Here is a 22,163-nt window from a genome sequence, read left to right as displayed (position 1 = left end):
CCAGCCCAACAGAGATTTGAGTATACCACTTTTCAAAAGTTGCCGCTAACCAAGTCTGACCCAGCTTGACACTCTCTTTGTTGTAATCGTTTTGCCTTCAATCTTTTCTAGGTTGGAAAAGACTTCTTTGGAGACAATTACATCCAGAATTTCAAGGACAACGGCGTCCACACAGGTAAGAAAGAGGGTTTTTCCACGTTGCGTGCCAAATTGGTTTCCATTTTCATGGTGCATTGCAATAAGTTCACATTCAGAGCCAACCTTTTTCAGTCTGCATTTTGCCAATTCTTTTCAAGGTTTTTTGGATACATTGGCAAGTTCTCCCTATTGTTAAATCATTTGGCTTTGTTAATACTGAAGCTACTGAAGTTCTGCTCTGAGTTCTGACAGTTGGTAGGGTTTGTATTTTAACATTTTACTTGCCAGAGGTATGTATGGTGAATATTCCATTTTGCAGGAACAAACAAATACTTTCATTCTCTGTTGCAGAATTTGTGAAGCAGAGCTCTGATGCAGTCACAGGAGCTGCCTCCATCACTGTCGACGATGCAGGTAAATTCTACCGCTAACCTACAGCCTCGCTCACATGGCCTCCTCTATGTACAGCCTAGAGTGCATGGGGGCCTGTGAGTGCACTGTTTTTTTTAATACACACACAGGACAGCTCAGCCCACTGAGTCACTACTGCTATAACACCTGTTTATAGTCATAAAAACACTTGGACGAACACCAGCGTCAAGCCCTCCCGAGTATCCACCAGGAACGCAAAGATGTATCAGCTGATATCAAATGATAAAGGATGCCTTTTACCAATGTTCATGTGAGTTCAAATATTTTGCAATGAAGAGATGAAAAACTTTATATAGGGAAGATTTCTTTGTTTCCCTGGCACAAAAAGGGGATTAACCTGAACTAAAAAAAAGTTATTTTAAACTGTGGTGTCAGTTTTAGACTTGAATTTCACTACATATGCATCTGTGATGTCCACACAATAAGATGTATGGACAGTTGTGTGTTTAACTGTGAGCCTTTCCACATGGGGAGCAATTTCTGTTGAAAACGGTGAGGATATTAAAAACATCTATGAGAGGCGAGGTAGTAGGTGAGGCTGAAAGTGGCACTTTAGTGTTTAAAATGTCTATTAAATCAATATCATGCGTTTAGCTATTTAAGGATGTGATGAGTAATAAAAATATATTTTTTAAAAAACAACCGAATATCAGAGATTCAGATCACGTTTGTAACAGGTAACAAAACAAAACAAAAAAACCCCCCTCAAATTACAGTGTACTTAGAAATGATGCGAAATTAAATAACAATATCAAGGAAATGCCTTTAGTTTTAATGTAAATGGAGTGTTGTCTACATAAAATAAAAATAAAATATTTTATATGAAAATATAAAATAGTAATTTAATAATATATCATTTTTAATAATAATAATTAACAATAATAATAATAATAATAATAATAATAATAATAATAATACAGATTATGTTTTTCGGCTGATGCCGTGATGTCTGCCTTAGGCATCTCTGCTTAGACCGCTGTCCCCATTACACAGACAAGTGGTAGAAAATAGGTGGATGGATGAATATCATCATGATATCTTTGATCACTTAATTCAGTCATTTAAAAAAAAAAAAAGCTTCAACATAATTTTTAGAGATTATAGCATACTTTAATATTATCACATGAAATTCTTTAGTTTGTGTTTCATCCTGTGAGATTTAAGTCATCATTGGTGATCTCCCAAACCCTACCCTCACGCTGTCCGAATGTGCATTTTTTTATTTTTTTTATTTTGAAAAAATATGTAGAAATTTGAGTTTTTAATATTAAAAATATTAAAAAATTATTATTAATCAAAAGAAAATAAAAACATACATATAATACAAAACTATAATACAATTAATTATTTATTAAAGATTATAATTTAAAACAATTTTACCTCTTGACCATCACATCAGATGTGCTTTTGCACCAAAGTTTTTGCTTGTTACATGTTTTTTACTCGTAGATATTTTTTTTTTCAAGGAAATAACAGGTTCAGAATCCCTAAGGAAATTATGTTAACTTCATACTGTTGTTTGTTTCCATTTACACACAGCCTAAAAGACTCACGCTTAGGGACTTAATTATTTATTTTTCCAATTCCTTTGTTGTAGTTAACGCTAGTCCTCTCATTTATTCATGTTCAGTCTTTCTCTACCACCCCGGCTTTTTTACAGTCTCGCTGTTTTAAAATTGAATATGGATTAACCAAATGACTCGCATGGACTGTCTAAAATGCCTCAGTGGGGTTCCTAAAGTTCATAGACTTGGCCAAATGAAAAAATGGCCATTTCCGGTGCAAAGACAAACAATTTCCCTTTAACTTATTTTAGTTCCTAGAAATCCCATACATGGCACATCTCTATTGCTGCCGTCTTGTTCAGGGAACTGAGTATGGGTTTTGCGTCATTCTTATATTAAATGACAAACTCTGTTCTGCTTTTGGATATTCCAATGAAGGGAACACTACAAGAAAGGGAACAGGGAATAAAATTTCACAAGTAAGAAGTTGTTTTACAGTATTTTACAGTTACATGTTACACTAGCTAATACTTTCTTTGACTATCCTTACACTTTTACTGACAAGACATTGAGCTATATTACATAGACAGAATTATAATATTAATTTGTGAAAATTTTATTATAGAACTGATACTACTGAGATTCATGTTACTTTATTTGTTTCGGTAGATAGATTTGGTTTGCAGAGTTGAGTCATCTGTCCTTACATGCACAATTTTGAAAACACAGACAGAAATAAAATACAACACTCTGCCAAAAAATGAAATCATACAAGATGTACAAGCTAAGATTTGTTCCTCTGAATGATGTCTGCTGAAACAAAGTTATTTTTACACTGTGTTGTTCTACATTAAGCCTTTCCAGAAGGAAGAAACTGAAACTCACTCTAAAAAGAGTGTGAGCTGTCAAGTAAAATCAAACCAGCTAACTGCTGTAACTGTCTGGTATGTGGTGTCCAGCTGTCGCTCACCAATCAGCATAATTTGACTGAGTGAATTTCAGATTCAATTAAAAAAAGTGTGATAAAATCATGGACATAACCACTGTGAATTCTCCCACTGGTTTTAAACCTCAACATTAGTCTTTTACCCTTTGCCATGTTGGTTTTTGAGCCACGAATGACTATCTGTGGATGAGACAGTGGCCTCCTAAATTATTGGTTAGCATGTTTCATCCATAAACTGTGCAGGTGTAACAAACACATACATACCAACTATTTTGAACATAATAAAATTCACTAATTTCACACACTTTTATAGACAGCCTCAAGTGGCCATTAAAGCAACTGAAGTTTTTGTTAACTTAGTGTTAACTATCAGCTTTGGAAACTGCTGCTTGAAAGAAAAAATAGGGTCTTCATATGGAAGTCTACTCAAATATGTCAGAAACCTATTTCTCCTGTTTGCTAATGGTCTCACACTTTGCTTCAAAGTTCAGTTTGAACTGTTAAAATAAGTATTTAGATAAAACTTGCATTTTAAATGTAACTGGATCTTATTTCAGGTGGTTGAAAAGTAATGAAAAAAATCTGTGAATTATTATCATTTTTAACTATGTAGAGAACAGTGCCTCCAAAGGAATACATGCATTAGGAAGCTCAGATACACCTGAGCAATGTGGTAGATGTTTTGATGCTTATTTCCAACTGATAGCAGCAACCGGGGCAGTATCTATATTTATATATTTGTCTTGAAATACACTCCAAAGCATCCTAGTCTCAGGGAGAAGTTCCTGCGGTGGAAAATCATTGCTGCTTAGAAAACAGAAATATTTCCTGTCTTTGTAGGCCAAAGTTTAAAAACTGAAATTTACATTTCATTCTTCTCATGTCATGGCATATTGATGATTTTGAAAATTCCAGTGGAGTCTCACATGTCTCTATGTTCGTTCACGGACAGGTGAGAATGCCATTGTAATTGTGGCCGGTGCCAACATGCTGCTGGGTGCAGAGGAGCTACAGGAAGCTCTCCCAGCCATCAGCCACACAAAAGTCCTGGTATGCCAGCTGGAGATCAGTCCACAGACGTCCCTGCAGGCGATGTGCATGGCTCGCGACAACAAAGGTGAGCCAGTATATCCTCCTCACATGTTTCTGAAGTCAGAAAGTAAATCATTTACCGAGCACCTTTTGCATGCTGAGATTTCAAAGATTTGGAAATCCTCAGTACACGTTTACTCAGTATGATGTATCCATACAGAACAAAGAGTAAACCTATAGTAACACAATAGTCATAAAACCTCTCCCCAAAACAAAAAACAGAGGGTGTGGTTATTGTGGACTCATGTTGTTAGAATAGATCCTGGTAGTCCAAAGAAATATCAAAATGTCTGTGGAATCTTCTCAAACTACTTGTGCAATCCAATCCACTTCACAGAGGCCATCTGTGTGCTCGCTATGTTCCAAACCTTCATAATTTTGCCAAAAATATGACTATATAACCGCTTCTGTCCTAATCCTCATTCATGACCATGTTGAGCCTCTGGTCATACTTGGCTAAGCTGAGGTTTCACACAAGCCTCCTTTCATGCATTCACTGGAAAAAAAAAGATTGGAGAAAAAAAAAGGGAGAAAATTTAGTCAGGTAGTAATAATTAGTTGCTCTCATTGTTTATTATTAGAATCTGTTCCAGCTGCTGTGATTTTAAACAGACCGCAACCCAGAGGAAAAATTTCCTGGTTACAAAAGGAAGCTAAGATATTACAGAAATGGGCCCCACACGCATTTGAGTCTCAGAAGTAGCAAGCAGAGGCAGCGATGACATATATCTTCACTTTCTGTTGTTGTGTATAAAAATTAGTTGTAACTGAGAGCTTTCTAGTTACAGCCCTGCAGAGCTTTCAACAGTGTTAACCACTGAGCCACCGTGTCTTTCAGCAGGAAAATGCCAAAACATTATCCAGCAGCAGGGCTCTGTAGCAAGAGTCCAGTTGCATCCAGGCTTTTCAACAACTGAAAGGATTTAGAGCATTATGACCACAAAGACATGACAATTATTGAGCTTGACTTTAAAATTACATCGACTGGTTTCCCAAAGAGTGCCCCAAAAATGTAATAGCTGTTAAAGACTAAAAACTGCTGAATATGAAAATTGTCTGAATTTTATAATTTTATGACTGCTGGGATAGGTTCTTAACCCCCCACCCGTGATGCAGAGAAGGTGGAGATATATGAATGCAGGAATGGATGGATGGAAATGTAAGATTTAACTTGCTTGTTCCACAGCGATAGATGTCACTGACTCTACTTAGCATTCATGCTGATTTTATGACTGGTAGTCATTTGTGATAACGCTATATTCTATGACAAAAACATGGAAAAACAAAAATGGACCTCATATCATGACTCACCGGAAGATGTGTCTGTTATTTCTTCCCATTCCTCTCCCTTTCTGTCTGTGCTTTGGCTTGTTGTGGATAGTTAGACACTATCTGAAATCCCCTTCTCCTACACAATTATGATATCAGAACTGGGGAGGAAAGTATTGCGAGCAAAACCATTTGAATCTTTTCCACTAGTATTCAGCTCTGTCTATGATGACTTTTTGTCTCATTCTCAAGGGCTTTCTTTCAAAACAGAAACTTTTTTGCCTTCACATGTGGTTGAGAGGTAATAGTTTCAAAGGTTTCCCTTTCTTTAAGGGAACTCTAAAGCAACTGATTTATGAAGCTCAAGTAATTACCTCACAGCACAGTTGCATAATCTCGTTTTAAATGTGGTTTAATCAATCCTTTATGTACCTTTAGATCATCGCTTTGGCTTGATAATCTGTTGCACAATGTCTTCTTTGTAGGCTAGAAAAACACAGTAGAGACAGCTCAAATCCTTCCAAATCTGTCATGTGACTTTGCTGTTTGTATCCCACAATCTCTCCTTAGAAAGAGGCTTCCCACTGACTTTTATCACTTTAGCAAGTTGAGCATGAGAACTTGACAAAAGCATCTTTTCACCAGAGTCGCTGCTGCTTCCCCCAATCTACATTCACCATCGCATGCGCACACACATTTGTAGAGCAGGTTTCGTGCTGTCCGGCATCGACAAAAGCCCTATTTTAGGCCACCGCCCTCCCTCTCTCCCTCCCTCCCTCCACCTTTCTTTCATAACCAGGTTACCGAGCTAATCATCTTTAACAGCATCCTATTATTAGCAGCGGTCCGCGTCATTCGAGACGTCTGGGGAGCCTCTCGCTCCTGTCATCAGGGCCTGTCGTCCATAATCGCTCGCTGCAGGCTGCCAGAACGAACGAGTCGCAGCCATCGCCGTGTTGCAGATGGGATACCCAGATGGCCTTGCCGAGCGCCACCCTCTCTCCCTGAGCCCCCCTTCCTCGGTGCATGGACCGTACCACGGGATTAGGCTCAGCATGTGGCGTCAGAAGAGAGGCAAGGCGAGTGAAGATGCTTGGCATAGATGCCACCTCGACGTCGCCGTGCCGGAGCATTGCGTAAATGGAGTTCTCTGGAGAGACTGGGTGTTAATGGGTTTGGCAGCGGGGGTGAAGCGCCGCTCAAATTACGCAAATGTCACCATCAAGTGGAGCCACACATACAGTAGATGCCAGCTCTTAGAAACACTTGTTAAGATAACCTCAAAAGAAGATTTTCCTTTTATTTAAGGGGAAAATGTGTGTATATGTAATTTATTGCCACCTAACATTTAATATTGGGAAGTTAATGGCAATAAATTAGTTCTGAGAAGGGAGGAAATGGTGGGAGTAGTGTAGTTCCACTCGTGCTTTCTTCTTCCGTTTTCACCCGTCTTCCTCCCCCTCTTCCTTATCTGAGCAAGAAGCTGCTATTTTATTTCTCACCAGATGCAATTAGAGCCTCTTAAAGCCCTTTCACACACTTGCTGGTGACTCATTTCTTTTTGTGTGTGTGTGTTTCTGTGTGTGTGCGTGCGAGTGCATGCATGCATGTCAGAGTGTGTGAGTGATCTCTGTCTTTTTTCTCTCTGCTTTTGTTTTCCCGTCCACCTTTCCCACTGTATTCTCAAACTGACTGAAGCGGCTCCAGCTGCTCTTTCAGCCGCCACATGTGCGACCAGACTTTGAACCTGCCAGCATAAAAACCCCACAGTCATGACACACACGCACACAGTTTTCTGCCAGACGTGACTCAGTGTGCACACATCCCAGTGTTACCACATCTGTCCCAGCAGCTGTGAGCATTTGTGCGTGTGTGTTTGTGTGATTTCACTAACACCTGGAGAGCAAAACAAAGCAACCTGAGACACAGACACTGGTTCATGTGACGTTTGGAGCTCAGTGCATCAGTGAGGCCAATTCCTTTATGCATCAGTATATTGGAAATGGCACTCAAGCTGCATATGGGGAAGCTTCCGTGCTTCAAATTGTGTATTGCATGTATACTAAATGAGGCCAAGGAGAAGACTTTGTGCTTTCTAGCTGTTCTGGCTACAAATAATAATATGATTACTGACAATAGCCTGAATAAGACAACAGCATGAGTAAGCCTGCTTGATTCAGTGATACTTTCTCCATTTATCCTGTTTACACGGCATACAGTGCAAGGTTAGCGCTTCACTTCATGTTGTGACTAAAAGCGGGCTGTTAATGCCGCTCAAGTTCTCCACATATGTTGTGACACTCACTCCAATTAACAGGATAATCAAGTTTTACATACCATAATTAGCAAAAGGTTTTGTGTTGCTGTGCCTAATTGCAGTCATTCGCTCAGTGTGCATGTGAGCTTCTGGGGAGCACTGAGAAAAAATGTGACAGGAGAAGGAGTGAGTTGTTAAAAAGAGTAGGAGGGATAAGAATTTAATGTGTTAGAATGTAAACAAGTAAGTTTAAATATGGAGGCTTTCAAGATGGTTTGTACAGTTTTGCAAAGAAAATGACATTTTTGAGGAACACCTTTTGGGTAAGAGAAGAGGCACATTAAAAGCTTTATTTCATTGGGTTAAAAATGAACACAATTTAAATTAAAACCATATACTGTATACAAAAGATGTTGGATATTGCTGCCCGTTGTTGTCAGCCATTGAGCATTTTCGTCACTGCCGTCGTGGAAGTAGCCATGTTCAACCCTGTTTTATCTTTTTTTTCCTCTACACTGGATCAAGATTTACAAAATTAACAACATGTTGTATTTTATAAGACATGAAATTATTAATTGAGACCATAAAATGTTACTCAGATAATAAATCAGGTGGGAATTAGGACCATTCTTTCAAAGACTTTCAAACAATTGGGCTTTTTTTGCAACCACAGGAATCACCCCCTACTGGCCATTAGAATAAATGCAGGTTTAAGGCACATCCACGCTGCTTTTCAGACCTAGAAGCTTTTTTTTTTCCAAACTCACTGGTCTTCTATGAGTGCTGTGAATTCACACTGACCACTGTGAAAGCAACATTCAGCCCAAATGAGCTAAACTGTGGCTGGGCTTTTCAGAGCCACAAGTTATTTCCATCTTGTAAGGAGAATCTATGGTTAAAACACAAGTTCAGAATAAATTTCATGAATACATTTCTTTATACTGAACCATAAAATTTTGAACAGTGCAATTTTTTTTAACCTTTTTACTTTGAAGCATGTGAGGTATGAACAAAAAGCTAGCTGATTTAAAGTGACTGACCTCCCATTCAAGATCACCTTCTCTGGCTTGTCCAGGCAGCTTCCACACCATGGACCCTTTTTTTTTTTACCATGGGCACAGAACTCTTGAACTCCTGTTTCAAATTTAGCCAAATTTCACTCGTGTGGAAAGCTAGTGGTGGGCTTAAAGAGTCCACAGATCCCAAGCCTGAAGGCACGGCATGAGAAGAGAAGAAACAGAACATTTTTCCTGGGCTTGTGCCCTGTGAATTCATCACCAGGGTTGGGACTGTCAACATGTGGTTCTACTGTAACATGAGGTGTCTGAAAAGAGATTTTCAGTTTGTTGTTAGGCATCACTTTTACATAATCCTTATATCAATAATAACCAAAAGAAATCTATTTAAAATTTTTCTGCTGACAGATGACAAGCTGCTTTCTATAACGCAAAATGGAGGTGCAAATCTCGCACTTAACTTGGATCCCAAATTCACGGAAGCTGAGGTGCAATTGAGTTGAGAGAGAGAGAGAGAAAAGAGGGGAGTCGCAAAGAGCCCGGTGTCTCTTATCTGTGACATGGCCTTGGCTCACATGGGCATATTTGCAGTACAGTATGAGTGAGTTGAAAAAGAGACGGAGACATTATTTCCACTTTTACTCGCGAGCAGCCCAGCATCCACCTCAAAGCGCCAGGTGGCCAAAGCCCTGCGCAAACCCACGCAGCTGCTCTCTTATGTGCCCACGCAAACACACACAGAAGCAGCAACTAGGCACACACTTTAGCACAACAGACTTTGATGTCACCAACGCTGAACATATATTTCCCTCAGACGCACACGCTTGCATGAGGCTTTATTTTGTACACAGAGATATCGGAATTAATCGCTTCGTCAAGCTGGGCTTATCCTCGCACATACACAGAAATCACGGTATTAGATGCATTAATGCTCCTCGCTCATGAATATGCATCAGACAGTGATGTGCAACACGTACAGAGGATTACTCCTGACAAAAACACTCTCGCTCTCTCCCTCGCTTGTGCTCCTTAACACACTCAAAGGGTCACAACTCATCTCACCCACACACTGACACACATATGTGGGGTTCAATGTATATCTCGTGCTGAATCCATTTCGTACATACATTGCTGGAACTGCAGTTAAGGGCGTAACATAAAATGCTACAGGATATAAGGTCTTTTCACTAGGGTTTCTTTTCTTTTTCGGGGAATGCTAATTTAATTGTTTAAAAGGTGTCTTTTTATAGAAGCTGATCCACTTGAGCTTTGCTTGCGAGAGCAATCCCCAGCGGTAGCCTGCTAGCCTTTGTTCCCATTGAAAGTTTAATTAAGGCATTGCCAGATCTTGGCAGTGAGGCTCAGAAATGGAAAAGAAACACCACACAATTGTAAAATGTGTCACAGAGGGACTTTATGAAAAGTCCTTCTGAAAGCAGGCTGACAGCTATAACAGGGTCTATTATGGAGAACAATTATATTTTTCTGCCTTGCTAATGATTGCATGTTATCCTGTAGATGTTGACGTTTGACACTGAGGTCAATAACATGGATCGCTGCATGGTTTCTTGTTGCAGTGAAGACAATATTCAACCCAGCGCCGGCCATTCCTGACTTGGATCCAGATTTCTACAGAGTCTCCGACGTGTTTTGCTGTAATGAGTCTGAGGTGATGAATCGCACACAAACACACACACACACAGCTCACAGTATTTATCACAGCATTTATGCTTCCTCACACAATAATTCTGCCTTCCTCACTCATCCACACACTCACGTCTGCAAGGCCAAGAGGAAGCTGAAACTAGTCATAAACAACAAAACAGAGCATACTGAATTGACCAGCTTTCTTTCCTTCTACTGCACATTTGCATTTGATAGTTTTTTTTTTCTTGGATTAAAATTAACTTTGGTGGCTGAGTATACATGCGCATAGCCAAGATTGTACAGTTAGGACAATTATTTTACTCATCTATAAATGTTTTGGCATTTTTGAATTCTTGATAAACACAGATTTATATCATATTTGGCTAAATTATACACCAATCAACAAAAGCTGGGTTTTTTGGGTTTTTTTTAAGTTGCCTTAACATTAACAGTTGGGAAAAATTGGGGCAGCACGATTCTTAGCATTGTTGCCTCACAGCAAGAAGGTCCTGGGTTTAAATCCACCAGCTGACACGGGTCTTTCTGTGTTGACTTTGAATGTTCTCCCCGTGTCTGCGTGGGTTCTCCCACAGTCCAAAGACATGCAGTTGGTTATGTTAATTGGTTGATCTAAATTGCCCAAAAGTGCGAACCACTGTCTGTGTTAGCCCTCCGACAGACTCACCACCTCTCCAGGGTGTACCCGCCTCACGTCCTATGGCAGCTCTGGATGCGCTGGATGAACAGAAGAAAATGGATGGATGGATTTTAAGCATCCATTTTGCCCACTGTAACATTGATAATAGAGTAGATTATTTATAACTTTAGACTGTGTATAATAAGGATCTAGTCAATGGGTTCTACATTTTAAAGCTTCGGTGTTAGCATTTTATCCAAAGCCATGTTGATTATTTGGAACGAAAAGTGACTATGTTTGGTCAAAATGGTGGAGCATAAAGTGATAAATAACACTAATCCTAATTGGCTTGGTTAACAAATAAACCACTAGAATTTTCCTCAAAAACCCCCCAAAACAAACAAACAAACAAACAACCAAAAAGTAGATCAAGTTCTTGAACAGTCTGTTAGTAGGCTACAATTAGCCATACAGCTAAAAGATAGACTATTTGTCACATGACTTTAAAAAAATGCTTGAAAAGGCACCAACAGCACAAATGTAGTTGAGAGGTTGTTGGTAGTTTAAGGTTTGGGGGATATTTTCTTGACAAACTTACTATCAGCATTGTTTAAATGCCACAGTCTACCTGAGCGTTTGCAAGGACTGTACTACAGAAACACCAGATTTCAATCCAACAGAGCACCTTTCAGATGTGATGGAACAGGAGATTCACATCATGGACATGCAGCTGAGAAAGCTGCAGAGAATATGTGAAGCTGTCATATAGTGTCAGTATGGATTAAAATCTGCAAAATGTTTCCAGCACCTTGTTGAATCTCTGGCAGTTCTGAAGGAAAATTGGGTTTGAGTTTGGTACTTGCGTACCTAGCAAAAGTAACTGGTGTATCTTGCTCCCTGAAATTTCTGTACATTTAACCTAAATCAAATTCATCTTAACTGAGACTCTAATTTATAAAATAAACATAATGCTTTATAAGATTTGAAATTAGTAAATGAGACTGTAAACCCATCAGAAAAGAGTTTACTGATGTGGGTTTATTTTCTCATAGACGTCTACTGGAGGAGTTGGACTCTGCTGACTATTAGAAGGAATGTTTTTATACCTGAAGGCTCTGTCCTTAAACTACGGTATGTAGTTTCAACAAAGCATCACTTTTACAAGCAGTCAGTCAGCTTATGATTGTCAACAGATGTCCAGTCCAGAAAGGAAAGAATGACAAGTTTGAGATGACGCCTTTCCACAGTGATTTACCTCCAAGGTCATGTCCCCTGCTGGCACATCAGTAACCTCACTCCAGCCATTGGCTGTACATGAATGCTCTCTGGTATGAAGAAACAGTTGATCTCCACCCTTTTACGGTAAAAACTCTGTCATGGCGGCTTGCGTCTTGAATGCCAGGTGATGACAGATGAGCGACAGGGGGCAGGGATAGATGGGAATGGTAATAAAAACAAGAGGGCAGATGTGCTCTATGGCTGAGTCAGTCACCCCCTCAGGGCTGAAGTCTATGTGAGTTTGGCTGGGAGCTGGTATTTGATGTGGTGATGCAAGGCGATGAAGCACTGTACCCAGGTGTGGGAACATGAAAGGGAGAGTTGAGGAAAGAGCTACATGTCTTCTCTCTTTTTTTCAGGTCATGGAGGTACGGTCATATTATATATTATGCAGTATGCAAAGGTGGAAAGAGGACTAAAATGTCCCACTAAGGGATAGAATCAAAGTTCAAAATCATTCAGAAAAATAAACAGCGCTGCTATAACTTGGCCCAAACTGAAGATTACTATTAAGTATTATGTTTTGGGCGGGGTTTAGTGAATATGGGCTAGTTTACATATGGCAGTTAATACCTGTTGGCTAGCTACATATAGATATAGGGGTCGAGGTTAATTCAATGATGAGAATGAAGGAGCAAGACACTGAAAAAAGGCCAAACTTTAGCTAAGAGAACATCTGAGATGATCCTGTCTCCAACACAGTATTAGTCACTACTATGTTGCTGTGTTTGTTGGATTACTTGCACTAGAAAAATCCTGAAAGTGAGTCTTGTCTGAAGCATTCAAACTTTGGTGTCCAGGACGTCTTGAGCCCATGGGCTGTCGTATACACCACAATTTTTTATAGCTTAAAGGCCTGCAAAACATGAATAGTGCTAATAAGAAGCTGGAAAGCCAAGAATGACAACTGAATAGGATTTTTGTGTGTGTGTGTGGGGGGGGGGGGGCTTCTGTCTATTCAGCAAAACTAGAGAGCTGCCAGGACCCAGAAATAGATTTAATGCCAAGTATTTAGCAAGAAGATAAAGTTGTGCAACAAAAACGATAATGGAAAACAAAGCAGCCACTCCTGATATGCTAGTAGATATCAGATTCACAAGAAAAGAGACAAGCAACAGTGTTTTGCTTTATAATAAAAAAACACTGAAATCTAGTTATCGACTCATCAGTCTTTGTAGTTTACACAACTTAAAATGTATCATTTATCATTGTTTTCATAGTGCTTTAAAAGTTAAAAACCACAAGTTCTTGTAACTCGGAGTTAATGAAAGTTGTAATAAGCTCTAGGAAGTAAATGTTGGGAGAGTTGTATTAGATAAATAGTGGTATTAGAACAATGACCCTGTCTGTGTTTAGACTGGTTGCCTTTGAGCCTCATTTTGTTGTTTTACTTTCAATAAAGTAGGCGCAAACCTCAGATGAGGCTTCATTCAACAAGGAGATCTCGGTAACTTGAGAAGATTCACAAGTAACATTTAGTTTGCATTTTTTTCCACAGGATCAGTGCCTACTCATTAGCCCAGTGTAACCAAATGTTTTCAAACAGAAACCCAGTGATATTTACATTTGCTGTAGCCATGACCTGGGGTTGGCATTTAAGTCTTCTAAACTTTTCATTCTTCATGCCATGATTGGGAACTGTCTAAAAGGCTGTCTTTGTACTGACACTGGTATCAAATGGCTTCAAAAGTTGTAGACATAAGAGATTCATTCTTAATTAAGTTCAGTTAAACTGACAGCATGTAAAATGAAACAAAAATGACAACAAAAAATAGTTAGTTCAGCTTAATACCATAACTTGTTTTTCTTAAGGTTTGTTAACCCAACTAAGCAAACCAAACTGATTAAAAACTCATTTGACCTTTTTATTTTGTACTTTTTGCACATTGCGTGTTATCCTAAGAGCAGCTTTAGCTGTATACATGTTTTGTTACAAGATAATATAGCTCATTCTTTGATCGGAGTTGCTTTATAACTCCATGTCCTTAATTCACATTAAAATGCATCAGACATTTATTTGTGTTGTTTTCTAAAATTCTTCACTAGGGTTCAATTATTTTTTCCCACTGTAGATTTATTTAGGCTTATTTAGACTTCCTGTATCACAATAAAGCAATCAGTTACACTGCAACATTAAAATATAACTTAAAATAACATTCTTTCTTTTAGAGTTAGTGATTATTTTTTAGGATACATCACTGCAGTAACAGCAATTCTTCAACAACGCTAACAAAACGAACCACCTGGGGGGTTTAATGATAATATAATTACTTATAATAATACTTATTACTTATTATGAAAATTTACAATTCTCAGTTCATTTCTGGAGAGTCAAAGGATTTCACAAAGAAGAGTTTAGATTTATCTTTATTCTATATAGCCAAAAAAATAAAGCAAAACATTTCATAAATCAGGTTCTGAATTATATATGACCCATTTATGTATTTAAAAAAAAGCCAAAAAGTCGTGTATGTAACAGACTGCTGAAGTGAAGATTTATTATTAGTTCGTTTAAAATTTATTCTTTTTGTGTGTTTAAAGTAAAGAAATGACTATAATAGTTCCTGAGCTATTAGTTACTACTTGTTTTGTTTTTCTAAATTGTTTAAATATGTGAACGAGGCATTATGTTATTAAACATTCACTGATTATCAGATCAGTGCAAAAAGAACCCCAATATATATTTTGAATGTTTTTATTCCACTACTTTCAAAATTAAACCTGCTATAGAAGTAAAATGGCCAAAGATCCTTTGACTTTAGTGTTTCTCGTTCTTCTGATTTTATAGCATTCTTTCCTACTGTGGTTATAATATGCTGCCAATTTCAAGATTTTTTCTTTTTAGAAAAAACTTGAAATTGAACTACACACACTTATTTTAACTAGTGATAAATATGGTCAGTTTGGAGAAATAGTTTATGCGGTAAAACTGATGCTGTACAGCAAAAAGAAAAATCTAAATATATGAAATTACGCACATTTTTTTCACCTTTATGCCTGAACATATACTTTCTTGCAAATACACCCACCTTGTCAACAAATTTATCCTGCATATGCTTTAAAGAATAGGTGCTCACCGGGTGCGTGTGTGTGTGTGTGTGTGTGTGTGTGTGTGTGTGTGTGTGTGTGTGTGTGTGTGTGTGTGTGTGTGTGTGTGTGTGTGTGTGTGTGTGTGCATACTTACCATATACACCAACACACACACAGACGTAATTCAACTCTCTCATATCCTTGTGCGCAGAGGGAGGTAGATTGATTCCCTGCCCTGGTGTGAAGCTGATGACTAACAAAACGGCTCTTTTTCTCTTTTGGCATCCGACAGCACCGGGGTGGCTGCGGGCTCTAAAAGCACCCATATATTCTGTGGTTTATTTTTGAACTGTCCAAGGTCATTGTTAACTCTGACAGATCACAAAAGCAGTGGGGGCGGGTGGGGAGGTTTGGATCCTCAATCCCCTATTCAAAACCGCTATCAGGGACATCTTGACCCTGCCGTGCAAGGTTAGAGCTGACACACATTCTGTACGGGTGCATGTGCGTGTGTGGTCTCGCTGTAGCACGCTCAGGGGTAGGAGGGGCGAGTGAAAGGAGGCTTAAGGATGACAAAGTGCAGGTACTCTTTGATCCCCAGCCCACATAGTGTGCTGAAGTGCTTTATAGTGAGGGGAATTATCTTTGATGTCCACCTGAGGACCTCCTGAGCCAAATTTTACCTTTCAGATCTGACAGGGATCTCACACACAGTTTAATTGGAGCAGTGAACTGGTTTGTTTAGTGCTCAAGCATCACCTCTGTTTGGCAAACATGTTGTCCTAAAGCCAACCAGTGCATTTTGACCGCAACAAAAGTTGGAAATCTCAAACTTTAGAGCAAAACTTTTCCATTTAACACTTTCATTTCTTCTCAGTTTTGCTTGTTTGTTCTCAGGGGTTTAGGGCAGATTTGTTATGCCAGTGTTGCTGTAATTCATCTTTGCCATCTGAGTGCTCCGGCAGTGGAAAAAATTAACATGGAAGTTACAAAAACTGCAGTTCCTCTAAATGCCTTGCTCCAAGAGCGAGTCACATGCAAACATCCCCAACTTTACAGAACAGCCCGATATAAAAACAGATTTGGTCTTCATGAAGGGTTTCCTCTTTTATGACAACTGTATAGTAGGTGAATTTACTATATAAGTCATCCATTTAGGCACTGATGAGACCTAATTAGCAGCTATAGGCTATTGGTTGTAGTCTTTGTGGAGTATTATTACTGTAGCTGTTTCACAAATGTTATTGGTTACTATGTTGTGCAAACCACCCAAGTCTGTGCTCCCAGTTTCCTGCAATGTACCCGTGCAGTTTATGGATGAAGCTCACTGGTAGCTAGTCATATCTAGCTTCAGCTTTGAGTGTCTGAATGCAGGAGAAAATTAAAGGGACATTTCAGCAGTTATAAGAGCTTTGTGTTGTTCATTAGTTATTATTTCATTTCCAATTTTAGTTTCAATTTGATTACATTTGGTATCCAGAGTAAGTATAGTTTTGGTTTTTATTTGTTTCAGCTTCAATTGTTGTAATTGTATGAATTTATTATGGGAAAGTCATTTTAATTTTAAAAATAAGATTATAAAAGTTCTGAATAGGTATTACAGTACAAAAACCTGGTTTTTATAGACACTTGACTCACATCTCACACAAATAATAATATTTAATTTTAAATTATTTTAAATTATTATATATAATATTGTTTCAGTTACATTTTTAAGTAGTTTTATTTTATTTCAGTAAACTGCAGGATTTTTTTGTATGGTATTATTTGTTCTTTGTGCCTGTCATACAGCAATAACAGCAATAAACAAGTAAAGTCATAAATCCAGTAGTAAGACCAGTGTCTTATAACAATAAAGAAAAAAATAACTTCAGTTTTTTTAAAAAAAGCTGAAATATTAAGAGCATCCAAATAAAGTACTGCACGTTGCACAGACACCAAAAATGGTTAAAAAAAACAACAAGAGATAATAATAATTATAATAACATCTTTATTTTTTTAATGAGTACAAAAGACCTCTCATGGTATTTTGTCATATCTCTATGGTCTGTGTTTATAACTGAAGCTGCTCTCAGAGTTGAACACTGAGTATTTTCCACAGCATCCTCCTCTGCAGAATTTCCACAGAAGACTTCAGCTCTGCTCCCAGGATCAGCTTTCATGATGAGCTTGTTGAGTTTGTTGGCATTGGCTGCCTTCACACTGCTCCCCCACTAAAATACGATTAGCGTCTAACTAGCGGTGCATTCTGTAGCAGACCAAACAAGACAAATGAGCAACAGAAGGGAAATATTTATAAATCAGCGTACAGTGCAAAAAGAAGTAGAAGAGAAAAGTCATATCAGTTTGATTAAATATACACAAATATTATGAACTACAAATTCCTTTGGGTGCTTTGCTTGGTGTACAGTAAGGAAGGAGGAAGTAGCTTTGTAGTAAGTAATGTTGGGGCAGTGTTAGCTTTTCATTGTCACTGTGTGTGTTTATGTGTGTATGCAGCACACAGGAGATAAGACTATACTTAGATTCACATGTGTTTTTAACACTAAAGTGACAACTCTGGAGACTAAAACGAGCAAGAGGGTTAATTTATGGCCCCACTGTAGTTTACACAGGAGCATTTTTAATGGCTCTGTTTGTGTTTATTCATCATTTCCTTTATCTTCTAGTGTAATTATGGTTTTTCAATTATTTTTGTTAAAAGAAAGAATTAAAATTTACAAATAAAAATTGCATTTATTTACACAATCTGTAAGGCTAGCAGTTCTTTGTGTCAGTTTCCATATATGTGTATATTACCAAGCCCTCCAATCAATTAATAAATATTTGTCTATGTAAAGATGTGTAAACTCAGACTTTCAGCTTTAATTCTGAGGCTTTTAATTTAAAAATGTCTCTACTGTTCTATATAATGTATTACTGTTTTATATGTGTGTGTGTGTGTGTGTGTGTGTGTATGTGTATGTATATGTATATATATATATATATATATATATATGTGTGTGTGTGTATATATTTATTTATATATATATATATATATAAACACCCAGCACGCCCCTGCGGGCGGTTTATCCTTCAAGCTCGGGTCCTCTACCAGAGGCCTGGGAGCTTGAGGGTCCTGCGCAGTATCTTAGCTGTTCCCAGGACTGCGCTCTTCTGGACAGAGATCTCCGATGTTGTTCCCGGGATCTGCTGGAGCCACTCGCCTAGCTTGGGAGTCACCACACCTAGTGCTCCGATTACCACGGGGACCACCGTTACCTTCACCCTCCACATCCTCTCGAGCTCTTCTCTGAGCCCTTGGTATTTCTCCAGCTTCTCGTGTTCCTTCTTCCTGATATTGCTGTCATTCGGAACCGCTACATCGATCACTACGGCCGTCTTCTTCTGTTTGTCTACCACCACTATGTCCGGTTGGTTAGCCACCACCATTTTGTCCGTCTGTATCTGGAAGTCCCACAGGATCTTAGCTCGGTCATTCTCCACCACCCTTGGGGGCATCTCCCATTTTGAGATATATATATATTTAAATACTTATTTTCCACCCTGATTTACGAATAAATTCTTTACAAATCCTACCATGTGGATTCATGGATTTTTTTTTTTCACATTCTGTCTCTCACAGTTGAAGTGTACCTCTGGTGCAAATTACTGACCTCTGTCATCATTTTAGGTGGGGGAACTTGCACAATCGGTGGCTGACTAAATACTTTTTTGCCCCACTGTATACTGTATATGCAGTATGTATGTAAAGCTGACTTGGATTGTAGTAAGGGCTTGCTAGTTGTACATTGTACATTGTTGTTTAACTATGCCATTACTTTAGAGCATGAATGTCATTTTCTTGTATTTTTGTGGAAAAATTGGTTTCTTTCACTGCACAGTGTATATTTTAACCTCCAGAGATAAATGCTGTAACTAATCTTGAAAGAACTGCTGTGGTTATCTGAGTTTCCTTGTTGTTTCTCAAACATCAGCTGTCGAGTCCTGCTCTGTCACTGTTTAGTCATTTTGGAGCCAGATGAAGCAGCATAGTCAGAGCATCTACTCTTTGAAAATGTTTGGCCTGCAGACTGCTGACGGATCCAGCAAATCCTTAACAGACTGAATGTGTTTTATGAGTCTGTCTGACCACAGTGTGTAATTAACTGCTGACTCAACTCCAGAGCTGTTAACACAGAGCAGTTAGCTTTAGCAAGTAAGAATAGACTACTAATTAGAGATCCTTGGACATAAATTGTTGTGATAATTGTGTTCATTAAAGAGACAAAACAAACATTTTCTTTAGAAAAAAGGCAGAAAATGAAGCTTTGATAACCACACAGTCTGTGGTACTGGGCTTGTGCCACAGGGAATTTCCATAATGCAGTTCCCAGTATCCCACCCCAGTCCTGGTTTTACTCTATCTTTAATTTTAATTCCTAACCTCTGATTAGCTTGGCTTCCTGACAAAGGAAAGAAAAATGCTGATTTAGAAGAAAATTGTTAAATAAACAGTGTCACCTCATGCTGTTATGCTTTGTTTTCCACTTTTAGGCAGAGCTGCTCACCGGTACCTCGGTAGCCAGTGTGGAAGAGGCACATCGGGCTGGTCAAAAGCTGTTGAAACGAGGCTGCGGGTCAGTTATTGTCACCTTGGGGCCCCAAGGGTGCGTGGTGCTCAAGGGAGGGGAGCCTACATTAAAACATGTTCCAGCTCCTGAGGTCACAGCAGTGGACACAACAGTAAGAATACCATATCCTTTCCAGTTGCCTATTTTCTATAAATTATCAAAACTTAAGAACCTAAAAAACTAACTTTGATGGCACCCTGACTCGAGTTCGGGGATAGATTCTCTGTCAGTCTAGAAACCCAATATATTTGGCCCACTCACCCATCTCACTTGAGTTGGGTGATATTTAAGGTTTTCATCAGTTCAATGCTGGTGATTGCCAGTATAGTCGCCCCTGTACCCTGCCACACTCGCTTGTTGTGAAAACCAATATAAAATTACCCATTCAGGTTTATCTTTGCTTATAAATACAGCTAAACCAGCAAAAATCAGCAAAGCAGTGAAATGATTCAATCACATCAGTTAGTTAGTTAGTATGCAAATAAATGATTAGGGTTCAAAAATATCAAGAAGACTATTAAAACTGAAAAACAACTGCCTTAGAGAATGTGTTCAATAGTTGATTTTTTTTTCAGTTTCCCAGGTTTACTCCAGCCTTCCTCTGTTTTTTGTTTTGTGTGTGTGTGTGTGTTTGTATGTGTGTGTGTGTGTGTGTCTTGCTGCAATCTACTGAAATTAGTGCTGTAGCTCACTGTAGCTTTTAGTCCAAAATGAGAGGAACAAACCTCAGGAGAACAAACAAGAGAAGAAAGCAGATATATAGTGCAACTAATACTAACACAAACTACATCAAAAAGCGTTCTAGATGATCAATATCAGGTCTTGCTGTTAGTGTACATCATTGACAGATGAAGCATATATGATAGGTGTGTTACCTTCATCAACTCTGTTTTTGAGTGGGATCCGGTGAAACTAAGAAGCAAACTGACAGTTTTTCTTTGTGCATGTCTAAATGAAGTTTCTCAACAGCTCATGTTCCACTATATAACAGTATAAATAATAAAATATAATACAAAATATAAATATAGAATAGTTTTATAGTTTCCAAAGACACCAAAGAGATGCTGAGACTGGCTAATTTTCAGTTTGTGCAAAGTTTAGTGTTTTAGCTCTCCAAAATTAAAAAATAACAAAAATGAAAATTTATTCAAAGTATAAATAAACAAATACAAAATTCTTAACTAAACAAACAGTCAAACAGTAAAAAAAATAGCAAGCTACAATATGAGTAAAAGTTGGAAAACTGTTGGCTAAAACCGTGGCTAGCTGTCAAAATTATTAGCATAACAGTTTGGATAAGTAGTCACAATTATAAGTTTAATATAATGCTAACCAAGTTAAAATAGGAAGTTAAAATAGTAAATAAACAATTATAACCAAAAAAATAACAATTGATTGAAAGTAGGGATAAAAAAATTGGAAATTAGAATACATTTTGATTGTTATTTTATTATAATGGAACAATTTCAGCGTACATAGAAGTCATTTGAAATTTGAAGATGCTCTGTGAGTAAGTCAAAATTTTCAAGATAACTTGAAATTTTAACTTGGATCAACGTGGCAATTTTTTTGCGTGTGGCAGAAACAAGCTTCCAAATGGTTAAAATAGCTTGCAAAAATTATAAATAAAATTATGATGGGAAATAACACCATACAGAAGTATGGAAACAAACAAAAATACATAATATTTGCTTTTATATACATGGTATCCTTTAAAATATGCTATTTACTTTTATGTTGTACTGATCACTACCTCAGATCACTACCACTACCTACCTCACTAACCTCAGCTGTGTTTTTCCGGATATATTCTTTATTTCAGAAGTAGTGTTTGTTCTCAAGAGGCTCTTTCCATATTAACAAAAGAAAATATGTCAAATGGAAAATTATGCAATCAAGCCCACTTCTATCAGTACGAAATATCATGTAATGTACATCAATAAGAGAGGGAAAAAACACCCCAGAAGTCCTGCTTCTCTAACCTCCATCAAACTTACAGATGCTCTCTTACTCAACCAGAGCAGTTTAAGATAACCGGAGGATGTGGTGACCAGTGGCTGTTTCCTCTAACTGATTTCAATCTTTAAAGGATTGCTGCTTGAGTCATTTCACACCGGCCTCTGCGGCTTGTTTTCGTCACACGAGCCTGGGGCCGATGTTTGCATTTCCTGCCGCTGGGGGTTTTGTGGTGAATGTGTTCTACCGACCAAATACGTCATCACTCAGTGGTGTTAATCACCTCTTTGCTTTAATCGAACCTGGAGAGGTTTAATTGTTTGTGTGTAATGGGTTCTCTTACACAA

The 22,163-nt window shown here is 38.2% G+C and overlaps 1 protein-coding gene across 2 annotated transcripts in view; it reads left to right on the top strand.

The window, feature by feature from the left end:
- rbks (ribokinase) overlaps window positions 1-22,163 on the top strand; it is a 52,543-nt gene that overhangs the window by 21,437 nt on the left and 8,943 nt on the right. For both annotated transcript variants that reach the window (XM_026151225.1, XM_026151226.1), the window contains exons 4-8: window positions 112-175; window positions 490-552; window positions 3,974-4,138; window positions 10,233-10,324; window positions 19,784-19,972. In XM_026151225.1, the coding sequence (XP_026007010.1) occupies window positions 112-175; window positions 490-552; window positions 3,974-4,138; window positions 10,233-10,324; window positions 19,784-19,972 (573 nt within the window). The remainder of the gene's footprint in view (window positions 1-111; window positions 176-489; window positions 553-3,973; window positions 4,139-10,232; window positions 10,325-19,783; window positions 19,973-22,163) is intronic.

The sequence above is a fragment of the Astatotilapia calliptera genome, chromosome 19, assembly GCF_900246225.1.
Source record: "Astatotilapia calliptera chromosome 19, fAstCal1.2, whole genome shotgun sequence".
Classification (NCBI taxonomy): Eukaryota; Metazoa; Chordata; class Actinopteri; order Cichliformes; family Cichlidae; genus Astatotilapia; species Astatotilapia calliptera.
The sequence above is the reverse complement of the archived record's forward strand: the minus strand, read 5'-3'. Positions and strand labels throughout refer to the sequence as shown.